The sequence below is a fragment of the Aquila chrysaetos genome, chromosome 7, assembly GCF_900496995.4.
Source record: "Aquila chrysaetos chrysaetos chromosome 7, bAquChr1.4, whole genome shotgun sequence".
NCBI lineage: Eukaryota > Metazoa > Chordata > Aves > Accipitriformes > Accipitridae > Aquila > Aquila chrysaetos.
Genome location: NC_044010.1, coordinates 15,056,612 through 15,081,018, shown reverse-complemented (window position 1 = coordinate 15,081,018; position 24,407 = coordinate 15,056,612). Strand labels below are relative to the sequence as shown.

General features: G+C 38.2%; 1 protein-coding gene across 6 annotated transcripts in view; it reads right to left on the bottom strand.

The window, feature by feature from the left end:
* The window catches only part of EPHA6 (EPH receptor A6), a 538,064-nt gene that overhangs the window by 251,493 nt on the left and 262,164 nt on the right, over nucleotides 1-24,407 (bottom strand). For all 6 annotated transcript variants that reach the window (XM_030019720.1, XM_030019722.1, XM_030019721.1 and 3 more), the window contains 2 exons: nucleotides 15,327-15,482; nucleotides 3,577-3,912 (listed from right to left, as the gene is read on the bottom strand). In XM_030019720.1, coding sequence (XP_029875580.1) covers nucleotides 3,577-3,912; nucleotides 15,327-15,482 — 492 coding nt within the window. The remainder of the gene's footprint in view (nucleotides 1-3,576; nucleotides 3,913-15,326; nucleotides 15,483-24,407) is intronic.

Genomic DNA, 24,407 nt, shown 5'->3' with positions numbered 1-24,407 from the left:
GAACATAATACCTGTGAAATCTTTTTCTCTGTTATTGAATTTGTGTTGGCTAATGGGTTCACAGTTCTTTACAGTGCTTGACAGCCAATGTGACCACAGAAACTGTTTCTTTATGAAGCCCGGGGAAAAAAAAACCAAAAAAAAGGATATTGAATTTATGAATACTTGTACAAAATTAATAACTAAAAAAGTCATGAATGCTACCAAGTTCATTTTATATGACTTACATTAATGTTAGTAATTTTTTTTCCGTATTTGATCAGGTCTGGTAATGCTTTAGTCATCAAATCGCAGGGAGGTTTGTGGGATGCAGTTTGGAAAGCCTTTTCAAAGTGTTACTTTCCTTTAGTCTGCTTCTTGTCATTGTTAGAGTTGAGCAGTGTACTTAATCTTGTTGATGCTGGTGATTGCATCAGGAGGCAGTTAAGATTTTAATATTAGTTGTGGTAGAGCTCTGTGCATAAAGATGAGCCTTAATCACTTTTGAATTAGTTCACTTCTCCTGTCAGCAAATATTCTCCCTCTTTGATGCTCTCAGACTACTCTACTCACTAACTGTGGTAGAATACAATTCTTCAGTTTCTATGCATGCTCAGGGTACTCTTCATTGCATTACTTTATTGAGGAAAATGCCAACAGTAGTATCTTCTCCAGAAAGAGAGAAAAAGCCCTGAAGAACAAACAAATAATTTTGCATGTTTAAAGAAGAATCTGTTAATTTCACACAAACCATCAAAAAGAAGGGGCCACTAGAGGGAAGTAAATCCAATATGCTCAAAGAAAATAAAATGCTAGCTCCTTAGCTATTGTAAAGTATTGTAGCTAACAGAAGGGTCTAGGTTTATAATAGCTGAAGATATTGTTCTATATTCTTTACAAAGATATGACAATTGAATAAAACAATTTATATATTTATAAAGAGGTCTAGTACTTCATAAAATGTGTATACCAAAAACATTAAAACAGTATGTATGGAAAGATTACGCATAAAAAGGTAGTATGAACATGGAATAAATATATTATGTAGGTATAATTTATTATAGATCTAGATCTTTCATATTAGACACACATCAAAGGAGAAAAATTGTTTTAAACCAATATGTTTGGACTTCTGGTAATGCAGCCCTTGTACACATTAAGATATTTTTGGTTTGTTGTCACATCATGTGTATAATCTTGGATCTTTGTTTTATATGAACATGTGCACAAACCTGCAACACCATGCAGTAAGTAGTGGCCATTTCAGTATAATTAAGATTGTAAGGAAAGACTGTAACAGTGAATTTACTGTTTGGTGGTGTAGCTAGAAAAAGAAATGCAATATAAAGGCGATTATTTAGTATTTTTGGTAAACATGGCAAAAGCAAAACTATAAATTGTTTACTAATAGCTGACTAACAATAAAAATAAAAAAGGTCACTAATCCTTTTATCTGAGAACTTCCATGTAATTTATAAACATTAATAAAATCCCTGTAATGTTCTGAAGCTTTAGTTCTACAGCTTCCTTTTCTGAGGTTAGATAACCTAGCTTTCTCTGTCTTGCTTCTTATTTATGACTAAAAGTAACTCACAAAAATGTTTATTGTCCTCTCAATAATTTCCATCAATGAAAATGCCATTAATTTTCTTCAATATTTCATATGACACTATCTTTCTCTCTAAATATACAGTTACTGTGCTTCTGATTTTAAACAACTACACAGTTTGTAAGCCTACAAAAATAGTTTTATCTTTATAACTACCTTTTATAGATGCTTCCATTTCATTTATTACAATGCTTTCTCCTGCAAAGGTGTCTTTTTATATCCAAATAAATTGACAGATATTCTGGAAATCTGGTCTTAAATTCTCTGAAGCCCTTCCAACAGCATTTTTAGTAATGTAAGAATTATTACAGGGAATGCAAGCACTCTACACTCTAGAGTCTACTGTCAGTGTGTCACAAATTATCAAAACATTGGTCTTTTCCCTGCTTTGAGTAAACTGCAGTGAAAATCTATATCCTTAAACCAGGAACAGACAACAGCAAAAGACATATTTTTTACAAGCCCACCACTTAAATACACATCACAGCTATGTTCACAGAGCTGTTAGCCAGTTTAAAAACAAACTGTATCTCTGGTGACCTCCACTTGTGCATGCTTGGTGCCTTGAATTTAGTACCATGTAACAAAACATCTAAAAATAAGCAGACATAGGGGTAGTTTCTGGCACCATGTTTTTTGCCTTTAATGAGAAAGGAAAAGAGATACAGGTTTGCAACATGATACATAGCCTAAGAGCTTAAGGCAATTCTCAGTGCAAGGCATGTATCATTAGGCATCTTATGTAATTAGCCTTTCTGTTACCATCATCACATGAACGGTGAGTGAGTAGTTTTCGTGGTTTTTCTAATCCATTTTCATGAATATTATTAGTATTACCATCATTGTCATTATCATCATCATCATCATCACAGCAAGCTGTTAATTTTTGTTTGCCCAAAGGCAAACAAGTCATTACTTACTCATCAACAAAACTACTTGTCCCACATACACAGGTAAGAAGATTTTCGCTAGGCTGATCAGTGAAAGAACCCAGGGCCTTCCTACAAGTGGAACGTAACAGGGTCCTCCTGAACATTAGCACTTTTACTAAATACTTTCATATTATCAAAGGCCTTCTACTCAAAACAGTAGTGTTGCCAGTTCGGTTCCTGTTCTACATTAAACGCTTCAGCTACAGTTGCAATGTCACTGCACAGTAGGTGAAAAACATTTCTGGAACAAATGTCAGCAAGGGATAATTTTGAAATAACCTTCTCATCTACAGTAACACAAGCCAGAAGATAACACTGCTATATAGATTACTTTGTTGGTAACCCATGATGCTGTTTCCTGGCATAGTAAGTATATCTAAAGATGGAAGACGAAAAAGTTGCAGAAGTAAACAAAAATATAGGGCTGTTTTAGTTTCCACATTTCTCATAAAGGTTGACCTTGAACATGAATCTGAACTGAAATGGGGGGAAGAAAAAGCTCAAAAACAATAATGCAAAGTGGGCAATTAAAGGAAAATTCTGTTAGGATACCTCACCTAAAGAAATGGCTCATACAGATGTTGAAATATCTTACAGTGAAGCATGCTGTATTAGTACTATGAAACATGGATACTAAAGGAAGCAAGTTCACTTTCATTTCACCTTTGAATTGTGAAATTGTAATGGATCACCTGTGGTGGTTTCCTCTTTCAAAACTGAAATCATAAGTAAAGACTTGGAAAAGCACCAGACGCAGATACCGGTTCCAATGAACCACTGATACAGTTAGTCTCAGGTAGTTAAAGCTTGCACTTAATTTTAAACAGGAGGTATGTTTTTGTGCCCTGTGTAATGGGGTCAAGGGCCAACTGCCAAAAGCTTTTAATGCCCTCATCAGCAGAAGCTGGAAGTCCTCACCAAAAGCAGTCAAAAACATTTAACAATCTGCAAAACATCCTAGCTTGCTGACCCAGACTTCCAAGAAACAAAATGAACCCCCTAATAAGTGCATAGATGACAGGGGCACAGTAACAGACATGCAGTGCTGGGACTTACCATCTTGGTCTGTGGTAACTGTGATAGCTGTGAACTGCTTGGGAGAGAAACTCAGCTCCGAGACCCCATTTGTGGCTTCTATTTCAAAGGTGTAGTTCACATGCGACACAAAGTCAAGCACTGTCACAGAGGAGTTGATGAGACCTGTGTGCCTGGGGATGAAACGGATACCTCCCCCACAAATCTCACACTGGCTGGCATCCGACCCGCATTTCTTACAGATGACACTGTAAGTGAGATCTTTTCTTCCTCCGGTATCACTCGGGGGGCTCCATTCCAACATGAGAGCTGTTTCATTAATGTTAAAAATCACATTCCTTGGAGCAGAAGGTGGCCCTGCAGAGAAGGAGGGGAAAGCCTGTTAAGTGACAGTTGTCTATTTTGAAGAAAAAAAAAAACATGAAAAAACATATTAGTCTTAAGGCAATTATTTGCAAATAGAAGCTAAAAGAGTTATGTTGCATTAACAAATTCAATGTAAAAATTAAAAATTATCTAAATACTTACTATCCTTAAAAATTAAGCAGGAATAATAAATGGGTGAGATCATAAAAAGTTGAATAATCTAAATAAATTACAATTAATTCAGAAATAATTTAAGGCAAAATAAAAATTACTTGGGAATGTCAAACCTAGACTTGATAACAGAAATTTGCACTAAATACCTCTTGATCTTGTGGGACACTGAGGTAGACCTTAACCACAAAATTTATTTCCTTATTTTATGTCTAGTAATGTAGGCTCTTCTGACACTTATAATCTTTGATGTTTTTTAAGAGTCAAATTGAAAAATAAATAAATAACAGCTTTGGAATAACTACAAGGGCTAAAATTGTTTGTATTAGCTCTTCAGGGCCAGATATTTTTTCTATCCTTCACTGCTTATCCCCAGGGATTTCTTTGCTGCTGTTCATTAACAGAGTTAGGTGGCAACAGGCCAAGACTATTAGGCACAAGAGACAGTTTACAAGTTTTTTTCGTTCCCACCTGGCATCTCATCAGCATCAGTATAACAGTGAAGACATCAACCTTGCAAGTTAAAGGTCTAAAAGGATGGCCGCAAAGCAGGAGAAAAAATAATTCTTGAAGACTGTGCGGAGGGATGCAAAGATAGCAGCAGCAGGCAGAGTATAGGCAAGCTCTCAGCTAGCCAGCAGGTGGTAAAGCTCTCCATGTACTGTCAGATGAAACATGAGTGACCCATTTCCCCTGGATCCCACAATAGTCAAGGTATGTCCAACAAGTTTTAAGCCGTTATGCTGACTTACTGTGTAGGTTCACATGTAAATCATCTGAGGCTTTATGTATTGGCTCCACAGTCTGATAGAAGAACTTTACCACCTAGTGATTTTTCAGATAGAAATTAACGAAGGAGTGAAGGCAGAAATTGTTAAAGGAAGTTTGAATTATCTTATCTCCATTTCTTATTATATTCTTCCACTTAACATATTTCAACCAAGCACTTACAGACACATGGCTTTCAAAAACAATTTGTATATGGTCCCAAAATATGCTAATAAAAATTATGTAAGAAACAGATTTGGCAAAATGCAAGGCCTTATACTCCAGGTTTTGATACATGTAAGATGATTGTGGTAAACTCAGCTGGTGATCTCTGGGGTTTTTTGAGCTGAATGAGTTGAATAAGCATTATATTACCAGCTCTCAACGTAAAATTACAGTGCACATGGATTGCTTAGCCAATGGTTAGCAGAACTTTGAAAACTTTCAGCGTGCTTTGCAGCTTTTCATGATTTATACAACCTGTCAGCAAGATTTAAGTACACAGTTTTGACTGAGATACCGTTCAAACTTTGAGTGAGCTTTTCATTACTTCAGGGCCTCTTAAGCAGACTGAAAGACTGTGTGAAACATTTGCAAATTACATCAGCTAATTTTTACACAGAGTGTATTTCACCCAACAAATTGAGTGGCACCATAAATCTGAGAAAGTCAGATAATTAAAATCTCATAATGTCCTTTATAAAAACTTTAAGAGAATGAGAGAAGAACTAAACAAACAAATGAACAAAAATATTGATCAAGTCTTGTAAATTCCAGTTCTACAACTTGTAGCATGAGGGTAAGACCTTGTGCCCAAAGGATGGTCAGATAAATGGTCAGAACTTTGCATTAGGAAGGAAAACAAAATATCAAAGCTCCTCCTAACATTTCATACATAAATCAGTATCTCAAATCTCAGCCCCCCAAAAATAAAAAATATACTTTTTTCTAGTAATTCAATTCCATTATTTCTTTTTTCCTTAAGATCTGCAATTACTACAACACTGATACACTGATTCAATTTTCAAACTTTTAGCTATTTATTTGACCAAACAAAATGTAGCAATTTAGAAAATCAAGCCCATGAGTGGTTCTGAAATATGCACCTCCATCTGAAATAAATCCATTTATTCAAGTTATTAATTCTTGAATATTACCCTGAATACTAAAATGGACTATACTTTAACAGAAAACATTACTATATCTTACATTTTACTAATAAGCTATACAGTAGTAAAGATGTATACAGTTTTACCTATACATAGGACCAAGAATGAATACTAACTTTAATGAATGAAAGAGGCAATAATAGTTGCAGACAAAAAAGTCACTATTCACCAACATTTGTAATTTTTACTGATGCTATTTGTTTACTTATGTGGCATAAATGTGGGTATAAAAGCTGGAATGCTTGTAAAGAGAAAAAAGTTTGGTGTGGGAGGGATAATGTGAACTAATAAATGATAAGGTTTTCTGTGAACTATAGTTGAACATTTGAGTTGCTTTTTTCTTTCTGGTATTTATTTGCAACTTTAAATAACTGAGACTATGTTTTCATTAAAATGATTTTTGCCTTAAAGTAAATGATGAGTTAGCCGCTGGATTTCAAGCACTTGATATTTGGAGGTGTTATATAGCTTTGCATTTTTCTAGTGGACAAGAAAGTTTAAAATATTTTGAATGTGTGAGTATTTATTCATAAATCTATCTGTGAAGAGTTCATAGTTAGCAGCCAAAAAGCCCCAGACAGTAAAGACCAGATATTATTCAGCATATCAAGAAATCATTTAGCTGAATGGTATGTGGCTCATTTGTATTGAAGATCAATATTTCTGGAACCTGTCAGATGAAAATTATATTTGTAATTTGCAATTTTTATGGTCACAGAAAATATTTTGAGTATTTCCTTCCTGGTCTTTGACTGTGACCTTGTGATAAGTCTAACACTGACAGATTTGAAATACTGTAGTAAGTATTTATAAATAGAACTTGTTAACAAAGGCTAATTATATTGATACATCATTTTCCAACGGTGTGGAAAACAGAGATGAGGTACGGTCTTGAAGATGGTGATGTGGTCCAAAAGCCTCTACAACCTTAGAGTGTCTTAGATTTACAAATCTCTAAACTTCCCATAAAATTACTGTGAGGTTGATGGTTCTAGCTACTCTGGAGAACAGTCCTGAGATCAGAATAAGCTAAAACTAGCACAGATTACTTCAGCTTCAGCCCTTATTATGTATGTGCAGAAGACAGGAATAATTATGTTTCCTCTAAAAACATGCTGTGATAATTAAATAATGACTGGTCTTAACAAATTCCCACTGTTAAAACCAATGAGGAGTTTTAGGAATATGGAGGATGAGCCTTAATCGCACTTACATATGTGCACAAGTTTAAGCGGATCAGTAATCCCCTTGAAATAATTGGTAATACTCATGCACTTAAAACTAAGCAAGTGTGTAATTGCTCGAAGAATTGGAGCCATTATTTTAAAACTGGCTTAAATTTAATCTTACATAAACTATAGATACTATGACAATGGGTCATCACAGCTCAGGTTTTTTATGTTACTTCAACTTTGGCAGGCCAAACCAGGAATTAATGTGAATTCAGGCAAGAGGAGAGTTTTGTCTGGCTTTGTCAATTTTAATTTTCTATCAGATTTTTGTTGTACTATATGTAGATGGCATCAGTAGAAGAACCAATACAGTAGATAAAATAGACTTTTTTTAAAAATTTAATTTTTATTTGTACTAGAGAGTGAAGGTTGTTATATTCATGATTTGGGACTTAATCCTCAATTGTAAGAGAAAACATGAATTATTGTACATTCACATTTCAATGAATAGGGAAAACATTATCAATTATGTTAGAGGTGTCTGAAAGTATATGACTGTCCGCCTGCAAATACCGAAAAAACCCTCAGACACACTTCATACTCAAGGCCCCTCATGCCAATTTGCATGACGATTAAATAGCTTTTTAATTGCTGTTAAATTATGCCAGTTAAACTGTGATTTCATGCAAATATTAAGCTGTAATGACATGCAGTGAATCATTTACTAAGATTTAGAACTTGGAACAAAGAGAGACAATTAATTCTAATCCTCAGATTCAGCTAAATTATGTGTCACTGGGCTTTTATGAATGTGGCCTGACTGCTTTGTTATCATTTATAAACTATACAAAGATTATTTGACACATTGGAAAAACTTGGCAGCAATAACCCTTCTGCAGGCATCTGTGTGCAAAGCTCTCAGGGATCTCCTTATATTGATTTTTAAAGAAAACAAATATATTGGTGAATATGATGGATCCTTTCCTCACAGCAAGATTCATGACTTTGGATTTTATGCAAAAGAGTAAAACACAGTTCAGATGGATGAGCAGCTCTTCTGCTTCTTAAATGAAACAGAGCCTGAGTGTGAGCAATGTCTTTTGCTTCATTTACAAATTATAAAGTAAGAAGTATTTCTACACTTTCTGTGGAGTAGACTGGCATTGATGTCTTACAGAGAAGCAGGCCCACTCCAAAAGCAACAGAGCTGAGTTTATGCCTCATGCAGTGCTTTGCAGCTCATCTTGCTTTGCGTATCCTCTCCCTCTGTGAAGGTGAAGTGCATTTTGCCCTTTGTGGAAGGAGACAGGAGCAAAACCAATGCTGCAGAATGTGAGGGCAATGAAGGCAATGCAGTATTTTAAACACTACAGAGTGATGACCCTCTGGAAAAAACTTTGTTGGTTTTTAAGTGAGAACTGTCCGTTACCAACTACTGGACTCTTAGGAGTGTGTGTTATTTGACTACTGAATTTACAGCAGAAGGACAAAAATTAACCATCATCTGAGAATACTCAGAATCAGCATCTGGCTGTACCCTTTGAGTTGACAACTGCTTTTTTATATACGTACATACATGTAGCATAGATAAGTAGTGTCACTTGATATAGAATGCTGTATTACATTTTTTCCTTTTCAGAATCATTTCTTCTTCTGTGAGGCAGGTAGGAAGAATGGAAGTCAGTGACTGCAAACCAATACTCCAAGTCTGGGTGTAATGATAAATTGCAAATAAGTGTATATATAAAAATAAAAATAGAGGCAGTAGAGTTGAAGGCTTCAAGCATGTTGCTTGATTTTGCTGCTGGAATACAATGTTAACTCTTAAAAATAGAGGATACAGTTTGTGGCAGAGGTTATTGAACAGAGCATAAGTCTGTTGGGTTCAAAATTGTTTAAGCATAACATGAAAAGAGATGCATTCAGGCTCAGGCACCCAATATAAGCCTGCCTGCCTTTGACCTTGAAAGGATGGATCAATTTATCCAATTACATTATAGTGGGAAATGTTAGAGTTTATGTACAGAGTAATCAGACAGGGGATTAGGTATGATGCTATTTGTTGCTCACTGTGTATGCAGAGAGATCACTGATAGAGTACTAGCATATGGCAAAGAAATACAATAAGGAGAAAGAGTAGCAGCAAGAGATAGATAACAAGTGCCAATCAAATGAAAAAAGGCTAGGAGAAAGAGATTACCAATATATACTAATGTAATTTTCATTCTTCTTATTAAAATCAGATTTCTATTATGCTTTTCTGCAAAGTGTACACTCTTCTTTTACAAAATACAGTTACATGAAGTAAAAATGGGAATTGTACAATTTTGGAAAAGCATACAGTATGCACTTTCACGGAATTAATGAAATTAGATTTGTTGCGGAAGATGGCAAAGCTGAGCTAAATGAGCATGCGGACCACACCCGAACAAGACGTAAACAGCACATGGCAATAATAGGATAAGATTGTGAGGCTATAATAGCATAGGAATGTATATAAATTATAGAAGCTGTTAATATGTTTTGGAGGACGTTAAGGACTTTGTTTAACTGCTTAAAAGTAGTTGTTCATGATAAAGCAGAACTCATATCTTGCTTAATGCTTTTGTTTTATGTTGACCTATTTTCTGATTGGAGGAGGAGACATAGTAACACCTAGCCTAAAATACAGGAAAGAAAAAGAACCCACCTAGAGACCCAATGAAAAGGACCCAATGACAGAGACCAGACCCCGGACCCACATATTACTCTTGGACCAGACTACGGTGTGAGGGGTGAGAACCTAGACTGTAGAGTATAATTGCCCAGTGTCGTGGTTTCAGACCAGCCGGTAACAAAGCACCACACAGCCGCTTGCTCACTCCCCCCCTACCCTGGCCACGGTGGGATGAGGAGAAGATATAAAGGCAGGCTCGTGGGTCGAGACAAGGACAGGGAGGGATCACTCACCACTTATGGTCACGGGCAAAAGACAGGCTCGACTTGGGGAAGAAACAGTATCAATTTAATTTACTACAAGTCAAATCAAAACAAGGATATTAGGAAGTAAAACCAAACCTCAGAACACCTTCCCCCCAGCCCTCCCTCCTTCCCGCCTCAAGCCCACTCCCGGCTCTCTCTGCCTCCTCCCCCCGGCGGCGCAGGGGAACAGGGGATGGGGGTTGGGGTCAGCTCCCCACACCTTGTCTCTGCCGCTCCTTCCTTCCTCCTCAGGGGAGGAGGACTCCTCACCCGTCCCCTGCTCCACCGTCGTGTCCCTCCCGCGGGAGACAGTCCTTCACCAACTTCTCCAACGTGAGTCCTTTCCATGGGCAGCAGTTCCTCACAAACTTCCCTGGCGTGGGTCCTTTCCGCGGGCCGATCTTCAGTCACACACTGCTCCAGCGCGGGCTTTCCCATGGAGCCGCGGCCATCTTGGGGGGCCTCCGCTCCCCCGCTCCCCTCCATGGGCTGGGGGGGGACAGCCTGCCGTCCCACCACGGGCTGCAGGGGCATCCCCTCCTCCGGCGCACCTCCTCCCCTCCTTCCTCACTGACCTCGGTACCTGCAGAGGGGTTCCTCTCGCGTTCCAATCCCCCACTCACTGCAGGTTCCCCTTCTTGAATCTGTTCTCCAGAGGCGCGACCACCGTCACTGATGGGCTCGGCCTGGGCCAGAGGCGGGTCCGACTTGGAGCCAGGGAAGCTTCTGGCAGCTTCTCACGGGAGCTGTCCCTGCGGCCCCTCCCCTGCTATCAAAAAAGAACCCCCGTGCCACACAAACCTATAACACCCAGGGATTTTTAGTGTTTGGGGCCCCTCTCTGGAGGCATCCAGCTTGAGCTGTCTAAATTTGTGCGGCATAGATAGAGTAAATTACGCTTTTTATTTTGAAGGCCTTGATTAGAGATTCTGCTTCAGGGAACCTAGGGTGGAGCCTGAGGGAAGAGGCAGCACCCGAGTGTGTGTGTGTGTGTGTGTGTGTGTGTGTGTGTGAGTGTGAGGAGTCGGAAGGGGCACCCGTCGGCTCACGGGACTCGCCCGCCACAGTTAAAGTCTGGGGTGGTGTACGTGCAACTCCTTGATCGGTGTGTGAATGCTCGGGCAGCAGCTTCTCCCTTAACAGATTTGAAGCTCGTCTTGAAAAGTGGATGCATGAAGCTAAACTCTTCATTTCATAGTATCTTAAATCAAGGTCCTTATTTTCCATAATGCTGCATATGCAAGTTTTCCAGTACTGAGGAAAAACTCTGGAGTGAGGAATACTGTCTAACCCTATACAGGAATGAAGAGAGAGACTAAAATATCTACCTATCTTAGGCATATTGCTTTACAGGACTTGGGGAAGCAAATCAAATAGGTACGAATACAGGTGGTTCAAAATGTTTGATTATGAGGAAATTTGTAAGGGGTTTGGCAGGTATGCCTGCCCTGATGGAGACCAAAACTTTTCGACCAAGAGAAAAAAAACCCAAAACCTAGAAGCCATTGTTTGGGGGCTGAGCTGCCCGGCTCACATGTTGGTGCCCCACATTGGGTGCCAAAATGGACTGTTGTGGTTTAACCCCAGCCAGCAACTAAGCACCACGCAGCCACTCACTCACTTCCCCCCCACCCAGTGGGATGGGGGAGAAAATCAGGAAAAGAAGTAAAACTCGTGGGTTGAGATAAGAACGGTTTAATAGAACAGAAAAGAAGAAACTAATAATGGTAACACTAGTAAAATGACAACAGTAATGATAAAAGGATTAGAATATACAAGTGATGCACAATGCAATTGCTCACCACCCGCCAATCGATGCCCAGTTAGTCCCCAAGCGGCGATCCCCCCTGCCCCCCCTCCCCAGTTTACATACAGGGCATGACATGGTATGGAATACCCCTTTGGCCACTTTGGGTCAGCTGTCCTGGCTGTGTCCTGTGCCAACTTCTTGTGCCCCTCCAGCCTTCTTGCTGGCCAGGCATCAGAAGCTGAAAAATCCTTGACTTGAGACTAAACATTACTTAGCAACAACTGAAAACATCAGTGTGTTATCAACATTCTCCTCATACTGAGCTCAAAACATAGCACTGTACCAGCTACTAGGAAGACAATTAACTCTATCCCAGCTGAAACCAGGACAGTCTGTTGTTGTTGTTCTAAATGATTTTGATTGAAGAATATATTTCATTGAGTTTAACACCTGTTTAATCTGATTGTGTGAGCCTCCACGATAAGGGGAATCCACTATTCATTCTGTGTTTAATTCAAGAACAACTTTAATTTAGAAAGTCACAAGAAAAATTTCTAATCTCTTATGTCACATCTTACATGTCAGGATACAAATTTGCAAACGAACATAAAAAATGCAGATCTGCCCCAAAAGTAGTTACATAGAAAAAGCAGTTTCTTACTGTACAGCCTTTTCTCTCTATTTAGTCAAATCGGCTCATTTTTTTTCCTAACTTTTCCACTCCTTTTATTACAGTAAAGCATGATAGTTTGGAAGGAACAATCTAAATTCTACTCATATCTGTATCTTTGTTTATTACATTTAAATTAGCCACATCTGCACAGACCCACCGAAGGCAGTGAGGTTGTATTTATGACAGAAACATAATTTTAATAACTGAGAGCATAATTTGAAAGCCGTGGGGCTAAAGATATCACTTAGGGAATAATTTGGCCTGCAGACTCTTCATTACTGATGATGTGCAAGAAGATAAGAATGCAGTTTGCCTGTCAAGAGTCTTGGTGTCATTTGCAGAGCTGACAATTAGTGAAATAATCATCATGGTAGGTATAAGATGAATACATCTGCTGTAACAGTCAATGAAGTACTGATACCTTGCAGTATAGGCTGAATGAGAGGCAATGCATGGTGGCACTGAACCAAGAGCAAGGCAGAAACTAGAATGTGGTTCACTGTCTGCTTTATTTCTTATTTCTCCCAAGTTGGGGTGAGATAGGGCACTGGTACCTCTGTTGTGGTTGATTTCTTCCCTGCCTCCACTCACTTGGCTGCTTTGGCTGACATCCTCAGCAGAAACAGAGAGGTCTGGCAGCAAGTTTTCCCTGACAGTTTTTGGCCAAAGCAGCTCTCGGCACCCTGCTTTTGTTGGGTAATCACCAGGGTGTTATAGGTACCTGCTCACTGATGCCACAGGGATCTCATGCTCCTCTCTACCTTATCAATACTAATGGGTAGCAGGGCTTAAAATTGTGCCCTAAAAGATAATTATGGAAACATAATGCCATGTATAAGTAATTTTTTCAGAGAAGAACTGTCTTTTGGAGATGAAAAATCAATGACTTATAAATAATATGGAACCACATCTGCATAATGCATGAGTGAAACCATCCTTCTAAGCATGAAACTGTCAAGAGTGCCTGGGATGTGTGTTAGTTCTGTGGGTAAGTTTTTAATGGCCTGTGCTTGGGGCACTCATTTGAGTGGAATTATTTGTAATCACCATTTTCCTGCAGGAACTCTGAAACAGCATTGCTTATTCCCTCACATATTTTGTGATAGGCCTGTGTGCCTTGCTCCAGAGTAAACTGACAGCAGATTGTGTGCATTTGATTGGGGTGCCTCTCTGGTCTCTATGTCCCTTAAGTTGCTGGAGGCTGAAACTTAACCTTTGCCTCTGAAAACTCCATTGTTAGATTAGACAACTTTCTGCTAAGTGCCTTGGATCTGAGGAATGCCATTTTTCATGACCATCACTCCCATTTAGTGGATGAACAATGTCTTGGTCTATGTAATGACCTCAGGACTACAGAGTGCCTATGACTTTGTAAATCAGCTCCAAATTACCTGGTATATTCCCAATTTGCCCAGTACAGTGCCAGCTGGAGAGACTAGCATGAGCACAGGAAGCAGTTCAGTTCTGCTAGTAGTAGTTCAATTCTGTCATCTCAGTTATTTTTACATGGTGCTGCCTTATGCAGTCTAAATATATCAAAATTATGACTATACACTGATGGTTATTGCAACATTATTATGGTTATTTATATGGTTTTATCTCTTAAGCTTGTTGTATACTTAGTCTGTTAAAATACTTCATGCATTTAACATGTTAATTTTTTTAGACTTCTCTTAACAAGAGGACTGTGGCACAAAATGTGCTACAATCAAATCCTCCACCAAAAGAGCTAACAAAATGCTACACAGGAAACTAGGTATCTTAGAAAATTTTGCAAACAGATTTTAATCATCTTTATTAAATAATAGGATTTTATATGTATAGTATTTCACACACAGATTTTTAGATGCTGCTGTTTGTTCCCAGTTTTGAGATTAAACAGATATAGTTGCTGTATGATCAATAAATGAATCCCAGTGAGTAATGAATCACGTATGAAAATGTATGAGAAATATTTTAAGTGAAAAGAAAATTTGTGCTTTATGTTTCTAGACAGGAGCACATTGATCAAAGTAATAAAATTCTCTTCTCAGTCAGAATTTCTGACCCTAGTTTGCTGGGCATCAGTTTTGTCTTAATGAAAAATTTAGGTTAGTAAAAAATCACAAAATGTTGTATTTTAAAAATTATCAAAAAATCTAAAGAATTTTCATTATCACAGTTGTTTAAGAGGGAATAACTGTTGAAAGAAGATGATATGCAAGACGGTTTAATTGTATTTCCTTTTGATTAGATACATCTTTTTTCTTTCTTTTTATGATTTTTCTTGTCTTTTTTAGAGAGTTTAGTTTTTATTTGATTGTGTTGGGATGATATTTGTCTTACAATTTTCTTTTAAATCTGGGGAGACAGCAAAGTATGTCATACCAGTATTTTTCTTTATGTGACGCCTCAGTTTTTTGAAAGTTTTTGTACAAGCATATTTTCATGTATTTAAAATACATATTGGTAGCTAAAACTCAACATTGTTATCTATATGACAATGATTACACACCTTGTATTTTCTCGCAGAACTACAAGTTAAAAAGGCACCAAACTAAGAAGCTTGAGAGTATTTTTAGGGATATCTAGACTAAATAGAAATATGCTGTTTGAATTTTGATTTCAGAAATCTCTTTTGGTTATCTTGAATGGAATTTTTCACAAAATGTACACACTCATGTCATTTTTTTTAAATACAAAAATAAATAAATGAGGCACAGGAGAAAAGAATTGCAGACACTGGTACTAATCAGACTTACGGGTACATGCCATAGTTGGTGGGTCCTTCTCAGCTCTGAAGTAACCTTTCTCACACTGACAGACAGAAGTTGCTTCTACATAAGTCAAACTGTGTGGAGGGCACTTGGAGCACTTTACATTTCCAGCAAATGCTTTATAGAATCCCGGCCTGCAAGCTGCAAAACAAGAAAATAAGTTTCATTAATAGAAGCAAGTTTTGGTCCTAAGTAAAATCTGTTCCATGAAGTTATAATGCACCTTCTTTCCTTTCCAGCCTAGATATATATGCTATTTTGATCACACAATTCTTCACAGTCTTTACTTTGGTGTATGGACTAAAAAAAAAAAAAAAAAAAAAAAAAAATCTGTTCTTGGTATATAATGGGAAATCATTAAAAGAGACAGCTTTCAAATTTACAGACAGTCCTCACTGCTGCTGGAAATTGTTATCTAGACAACTTCACAAATATCACTAAACAAAAGCACATTATCTATTTTTTATGTAGGTTCCATCTGTTAATAAGAAAGAGTGAGATAACTTCTTATCCACCAAAGCTATTTATACGGCTTCCTTATGTAAGTAATGGAGACTTGCAATGCTTAATATATTTACCCTCACAATGCCTTGATGAGACAAGGATGACATCCCTGTATTTTTACAGATGGATCTGACTTGCCTATGGTCCCCTGAGAAGCCTCTGACAGAAGGGCCACATCAGCTGGGTCCTCTGCACCCTGTTGTCATGAGAGGCTGGGAGGTGCTGGAATAACCACCTTCAGAGGTGTAGGAAGGAAATGCCAATAACCCCTAGCACAAACTACCACAAGCGTGAGACTACTCTTAAATGTGTCAGGAGACAACCTGGATAGCAGCTGCCCTGGGGACGGGGGATGTTGCGATGGTCAGAGCTCACCACATCCCCAGTTACTTGCAGCAGGGGGGTCCCTGCCATTCTTAACCACAGCACAACCTTATGTGCCTTTTTGCAGACCTTTAAAGCAGAAACAATTCATTAAAATAAATATTGTCATAAATCTGCCAGGTTTGCATTATAAAATATTATTTTAACACCATCCTCAGGCTTCATCACACATGTTTAAACGGAGATTTCTTTCTCTCTCCTGCCAGCTACCACATTTACACATGCCAGCATGTATTGCAGTTACTATCTTCTGGCTTCCCCATCTGAAAACAGAACTGAAACAAATGAAAGAGCAACTCAAACATGTATGGACTGTACAGACTCATACTCCTTCTGACTCCTCCAGCAGTATGATGGAAACCATTGCTAAAAATATAATTTTGAAAATGCATGTGGCTTTTTCTTATTTTTACATATTGAAGACTATTTTCTTTACCTTGCTTGACGAACTAGGCAGTAGTTCATTCTCTTGTAAAAAGACAAAATAACAATATTCAAATGAGGTGGTCTTTAAAAAATACCCCAAAGTACACATTTTATGGATGCACTATCAGTTCATATTAAGTGAGTTATTAAAAAGTATTAACTCTTAGGTAACATACACACAGATCAGTTTTGCTTCTGATTCCAAAGGACTTGCTTGATATAAAAGCAGTTTTACTAGTAGCTGAGGGAAAAGGAGTGAGAAGATGGGACTAAAAACATAACAGTTGATTGCCTATCTGAATCCAAGAACCAATTTTTCCAGATGTAATTTTAAGAGCTTAATTTTGACCCAACAATTTCAGCAGTTCTCTTCCCAGTGTATTCTTCTGACTTTGCTGAAGAGACATTAGGGAGGAATCCTGCCCTGCTGTCACTGACAAAGAAAAAAAAAGTATGTCTGGTGTTAAAGATAAGAGGGGTGGGAACAGCAGGGATTTTCCCCTTGAAAGAAGGCTACTGGTCTGATACAATTATGATTATAGCGAGTGGTAATTTTCTACTGATTGGAAGGACAGCAGGTTTGGTGCATGGAAGAAGGCAGCATTGTAGATATAGGCCATAGGCACTGACTCCTCTTAGTTTTGCTGGAAGGAAGGAAGAGAGGAGGTAAGACAAAACTGGGGAAGGGTGTTACGCTTGCCTGCTCCTTTCTTCTTTTCTCATGCCCAAACCCTGCCCTGGCTTATCTAAGGATGAATATTAATTTTTTGCTTTTAATAGCTACCTTTCATACATGTGGTGTGATACAAATAAGTTTGTTATTAAAGAGTTGGCAATTCCAGGTTACAGTTTCAGTCAAACGAGGGCACTTTAAAATCCTTATTACTTCTGAAATGCATGTCTGTCAGTTCTGAAATCATTCCTTCTTCCCTTCTGTTCCACAAATGACAAACCACTTTGGTTCAAAAGAAACATAGCATTCTCTTTGAAGAGAAATACTTTGTTTAAACTTCAAGCAGTTTGCTATTCCAAAATAAAACTCAAGGAGAAGATTAATTTCTAATTTTAAAAAGTAAATGTTTTATTCTAAAATGGTATTCTGTAATGTATTTAAAGCAATTATGATTTTGATATGGTATGCCTCTTAAAAGAAAGCACATACATACTCATGGAAAAGATGGGGGAAAAAAATAATGGACGAATAAGCAGATCATTTTACTTCTTCTGAAGCCAACTCAAATACATTTATCCATTAAGCCAGGTATGTACCACAAATTCTGAAGCACAGGAAGATATCAGGGAAGCTTTTCTATGGATAAATTTACAAAGCTGTTGATAACCCGCTCCCCGTCCAAATGTAAAATCACAGAACCATGATTAATGGATACTTGCAAATACAAACCAGCCTTTCATAAACAAGATAAAGTAACACAAGCTGAAAACCCCCAAAAGATCACAAGCTTGGGATAACTCACCTCTCTGGATAACTTAGTGCTGATTGCCAGCATTCAAGGTAAAAGAAAATAAACTGTTACTCTATCAAAATCAATGAATATGCAGCACAAGTCTGAAATACAGCACATCAGCTGCTGTACATATCTAAGCTTAAACTCTGCTAGCAAATATTGTGTTTCAGTGGCACAATTAACAAAAACAATTGCTAAATTTCCAATTTTCCACAGAAAAATTGCAAGCACTGAAGTTACCACCCAGGTTTTTTAAAGCTCATTTAGGAAATGCCTCAACTGCTATGATTTCAGACATGTATCTCCCCCTGAAGAAAAGAAAAAGAATCTCTCTGTTCCTTTAGCCTCAAGTGTCTTCGTGGAGCTTAAGGCTGTACAAGACCACTGTCAGCCAACTGTAGCTCACAGCAATTCCAATTCCAATTTACAGCAACATTGCACAAAGGAGTCAATGGTATATGCATTCCATTGTAATTTCTGATTTATGCATAACATTTTGTAAAATTGGGGTTTGTAAATGTTCTGCTATGAGATTGCAGATTGCATTACTGCATGTAAATTGCTGTGTGTGACTGCAGGTTGTGATATCAAACCATACACGAGCGCTAGATGTTGTATTCAACTTCAGAGTCCTAAAGTCACGTGCTGTCTAAAATAAGGATTAGGATACGACTCTGTAAAGGGATTAATCAATAGGCTTACTTACATGCTTAATGTTAACCGAGTTCCTCAGATTTTGCCTACCTTCCTATTATTTCTATTGTTTATTCTCCTGTGGCGATTTCAGCCACACAAAATTACTTAGTGCACAAACTGCCTGATAGGCAAATCAGAAACTCAGAAACTTTAAACTATAAATAGGTTGTGGTTTTATATTTGGAGAAGGAAAAAAGCCATCTTTCCCATGCAAAATTGTACCCTATATAAATATATTACAAGTAAGTTAAAAGTTTGTTCCAGATGTTTATGTATGCAGAAAGTTTCATTTTGTATGGGTTGATAAATCAGTATTTTCAAAGTTTCTCATAACGTTTTCTTCACTCAGCTAAGAGTTATTGCATCTATCATTTTCACAAATTATTTGTGCATATGTTAGTGTAAACTAAAATTTAAACTATGAAAAGCTGCCATCTGAAAAAGCTTTTAAGGATGACTATTCAAAAAAACCTAAAGTCTGTTTTTATCTTTGTTACCACAGAGTATTTTTTTCTAACTTCCAAATCACTGGGAGGCATCTTATTTTCCCTAACGTTATCTAACAGAAGTGACTTTGCGAGTTACTAATTATAGGAACTGTATGAGATTTGACTTTTGTAAAGCCTGGGGGAAGATAATACATTGTCTTAATGGTTAAGTAATTAGCAGGGTATCTGAATGAACAATTCAAAGACACTAAAGTTTTCTCCAATGAAATACCAGAGATCATGCAGAGAAGCACTGATAATTTAATTGGCTTCATAAAAGATAACACATCTATAAATGTGCTTTACTATAGCTTTATCAGGATTTGACTATGAGTTTTTAAACTATAGAAACTTTGTAATTAATACCATTTTCCTTATTTAATGTTTAATATACAGCATTTAGTTTTGTTTGTATTTTACATAGATGCATATGAAGATAAATTAATGCTACGCAAAGCTCTGGTGAACTCTGAAAGATTTGAAAGTGATTCATGGCTTGCTAGCCTCCCAGACTGGGCAGAGAGTGGGAGAAGGCATTTATCAAGCAGCTGCAAAACAGTTTAGCACTGGTGATGTTATTTGCAAAGGTATTGAAGCAGACTGGAAAATTTTCGAGGTGCATTGTACACTTACTGCCTAAAACGAGACACGATCTTAGCTGTTCCAAACAGGCTGGTACGCGTGGTGCAAGACGCTGTGGGAAGCCGCCCTTCCCCATGCACGGCTGCACGGTCAGTCTAGGGCCGTGACCACCCCTAAGGGCCCCAAGCGCATCCCCCTGCCAGGTCTTTGGCGGTGGGCCTCAGGGCCAGCTCAGAGGCCACGCAGCCGAGGGCGGCCCCATCCCACTGGGGCCATGGGGAAAGGCTCCCTGACAGCGGTCGTGAGGCCCACCCCTGCCTGTGGGAGCTGCTTTTGTCTGAGGGCTTGGTCCCTGCCTGGGCTACGGCTCCGCCGTGGCACAGCCCTACCCTGCCTGGCCACAGGCCCTGCTGAGCTCGGCCCACCCGCAGACTGACGTCCCGGCCTAGCCCGCCACCAAAGGCCCAAGGTGGTGGGACAGGCCCTGCCTGGCCACCCCCGGGGAGCCCCCACCACTACTGGCCCCCAAGGAGGTGCTGGCCCCCGCGGTGCCCCAACGACCTGAAACGATAGCTGGATACATATTATAGCAAATGCAGAGAAAGCCATACTTTGCTGAGATCTGACTGGGGAACCGACACGTTTCCCAATCCAGGGGAAGGCAGCCGAAGCCTGACCTGTGTGTAGGCTGGTGGGCCGCAGGGCCTGGTCTCGCGGCATTATTCAGGCAGTGAGGGTTTCATCTCGTGTTGAATGGGACAGTACTTTTAGGATCTTTTGAACTGCCCAGTCCAGTAAATAAGGTCACGGGTCGATTACTACAAAATGCAGTTGTGGGCTCTGTTGCAGAAGATTCTTTACTGCTTCAGACAGTTATGACCAATAAGTTCTTCCCCAGCCCCGGGGGGGTGTATGATGTTATAGACACAAAATCCAGAAAATACAAACATGGTGGTCATCTTAGTGGTCATAAACCTTGTTGCTTTAAAAAAAAAGGAGCATTTTTTCACTGATCTGTGGGAGCATGTTATTGTGAAAGAAAGAAGTTGATTCCAGTTTTCAGTTGTTTCAGTTTTACAACATCTGAATCAACCGTTATCAAGTTAGTTGAAGTAAGGGGAGTCCAAAGGAAACTTAGGAGCAACTTTTAGGTATGTCTGACACTGTTGGTCTGTGTGTGGGAAGACATTTCTCTTGAAAATGGGATTTTTATGCTTGCTGAGAACTCATCAATCAAATTAAAATAGAGAAGACTCTGTTGTCATTTTCAATGAATGGCAACCATCAGTAGCTGTGGAAGAGGTGTTTTAATCTTTCTGAAACACATAATTTGCTATGCTTTTCCACCTCATACATTTTTTTAAATTGCTTACTGAAAGCCACTAATGCACTATGAGACTGACATCTTTCATATTTGTTATATTCTGTCAATATATAATTACTCCAATTTTAAAGTCCTCTTACCCTCTGATATTGGAGCACTTTATAAAAAGGGCAATCCAATAAGGCCTGTTCTATTCTACCACTGTGCAGAAACAAGGAACTATAATACTATTTTAACCAATTTATATTTTTGTAAAAGTGGCTAGAAAAGAACAAAGGAGTATATAGAACAAGTGAACAAAAGATGCACATTGTATATTACAAAAGGCAGAATGTGATCACAAAGTCAAGATTAGGATATTACAGAATTAGGACCATGAAGCTATGAGGACAACCTTTGATTGTGAGTACTATCAGATTAAGTAATCTGATGTTTCTTGTCTCTTCACATGATCCTTGTTTTATTCAGGTCATGAATGGACTGTGAGAAAAGAGAGGGAATTCACTTTGGGTCATGTCCAAACTGATGGGGGGACTGTGCAGGAGGATTTGCTAGAAACATGAGGCATCATGAAGAACCCATTGGAGGAAGACCAGCCACGACAGATTATAGATTATGGAACTTGCTGGTTAGTTGAAACCACAAGAATAGAAGACATCATGTATCAAGAAAGCAAGGCTCTAGTTTGGTTCAGTTCCTACAGATGGTAAGGAGGGGAAAACAGACACCCCTAGGAAACTCAGTGACAATGACCCAACTTTTGGGGGACAACGGACTGATTTTCCTCTTTTGTTTGTGGTAAATTTGATGGATTATATTTCTGTGTGCTTCAGCATGCACTTAAATGCATCTGTGTTTGTATGCTCCAGTCAATCTCTTCTTTTGGGAGTATCTTCTGCTTTCTAGTATTTCTATTCTTTGAGGTGGAGAACAGATAAGAGCATTACTCACAACCTTGACTTTGGAGAGGAACAATGGAGAGGAAAGAAAAAGGCAGGTATAAGGCTGCTTCCTCAAATATAGCTACATAATTAAGATAGGTAAATGAAATTAATTGTTTTTTCTTTTTCTGATAATTCTTTTTTTTCCCCAGTGACTTATTTTCTGTCATTCCCATATTCCAATATTCTATTGGGGTTGTTTATTAAAATGATTAGAAGAAATGACAAAAGAGATAATTGGTATATATCAAAGAGTATTTTCAGTTCACATCAATGCAGTTTTTCTCTGTGTAAAACATTAGTTGCAATAGAATAACTTGAGCAATGACTCAGGTCACATCCATGTTTTTAAAGAAACTGCGGTTCATCCAAAAAATTCACACAGACAAGGAGAACAGTCAATGATATTAATTTTATCACTGCCTGTCATACTAGATACAATTCAATAGCTCATCAAAGAGCTGGGATCTGTATTACACAGCACAGGTGAATACTATTCTGCACTTCTTAAGGTGCTTTGTCAGCTACTTCTCAAAGACTTTTAAGTTGGCAGCTAAAGACTTCTGATAACAACAAAGAGAAACACCTTGTTTGCCACTGAGGTGGCTCAAATAGCTTTTGCAGTGTGACAACAAACTATCTTATTGAACATCGCTTTTCACATACAGAGCAATAATTACTCAGTGACTTAAGCTGCTTTTCATATTGCTGCTGGAGACTATCATTGCCTAGTAATAGAAGGATTTTCAAAGATCTGGGAGGAAGACTGTCTGTCCGTATTCTGGCTTCCCCTTAACTTACAAGCAAGAGAGAGACAAGTGGCAGTGTAGGAATAATATATGTAACTGGTGCTTTTTGTTAATCACAAGCAGAATGATACTTTCACAGGTTGCTTGCCCATTGTATTTGTCACCTTATTTATAGATTTTTCCTGTAGGTGTATATTCTATATTGTTAACCTCTTCTTTAAAAAATCTTGACTAAAGACTCATTTTTGTATTTTCGAAAAAATAAAAAAGAGCATCCTAAACACTTTCACATAGACTAGAATTTAAGAATATGATTCTAAATGCATAGGTACTACTCAAAGAAAGAGATGGAAAATGTTTTCAATGCTGATAAAATTTAGTTTTCACTTAATTCTTAGAACTAGCTGAATTATTTTTTCCAAAACTAACATAGTAAGATAGCAGGTAAGAATGTTTCAGCATGAATGAATACAAAATTGGCAAAATTATAAGCAGCTGAGAAGAGGCTCATTTGATTGGAAATATCAAGCACTGAAACTACAGATCAAGACCATATCCATAAAAATAAAAGCTATTCATTGTACAGGCTACACTGCTTTACAGAGGGTCTGCAACCATTTAAAATTACCCCTTAAACACATTTTATAAACTGTACTGATAAGTCAATACAGTTGATTTTTTTGAGAAAGTTGCTATATTGCATCTTACTGCAACTTATTTTGTGTGTGTGTTTAGCTCAGATACACCTTCTTAAAGGGGGACCCAGAGATTACTGTACAGTTTCATTTTGTTAGGCCCTTTTATGTATGCCTGTGTAAGCTCCAACAGTGAAAAACAAACTCAGGCTAAAATCAAAACAAAAGCAGCTTTCATGCCACTTAGATATGTCTGGAAGAAATTAGTGATTATACTCTGACTAGTGAAGATGTGTCAGTGATTTGAAAGAAACATATTTGTTTCTGGCATCTGAGTCAATGAAAAGGCTGCCTAGGTAAAAACCAGAAGCTATTAGAATGGGAAGGCTCCATTTTTTAACTGCACAGAGGCTGCACTACCCCATTACTGCAGCGCTGCATTACTGGCATTATCACAAGGAGCTAGCATTAAAAAAACCACACATGACCTTTGCAAACTTTGGCTCAAAACTTTCAAGCAGGACTACCAAAGCTGGTTCACTATTTATAGTGGCAATGATCTCTGATTTGTCCATGCATTAAAAACCTATGTGCCTAAACGTACTGTAAATGTATGTCACCATAAAGACCTCTTGTTAATTGGTAAAGGTGGTACTGGCAGAATCTAGCCCCTAGTTTCCATAGCTGTTGCTGATCTCTGTCAGCAGCTTCTGGCAGGGACACTGATGCTGGAAGGTCCTCACCTGGCACACTGTCTTGAAGTTGTCTCAATGATGTGCAAAACACCAATAATACACAGGCAGGCTGTTATTAGCCACAGAATAAAAATACACTACGGTTATATTTGTGGAATTAGAAGAACAAAAAGTCA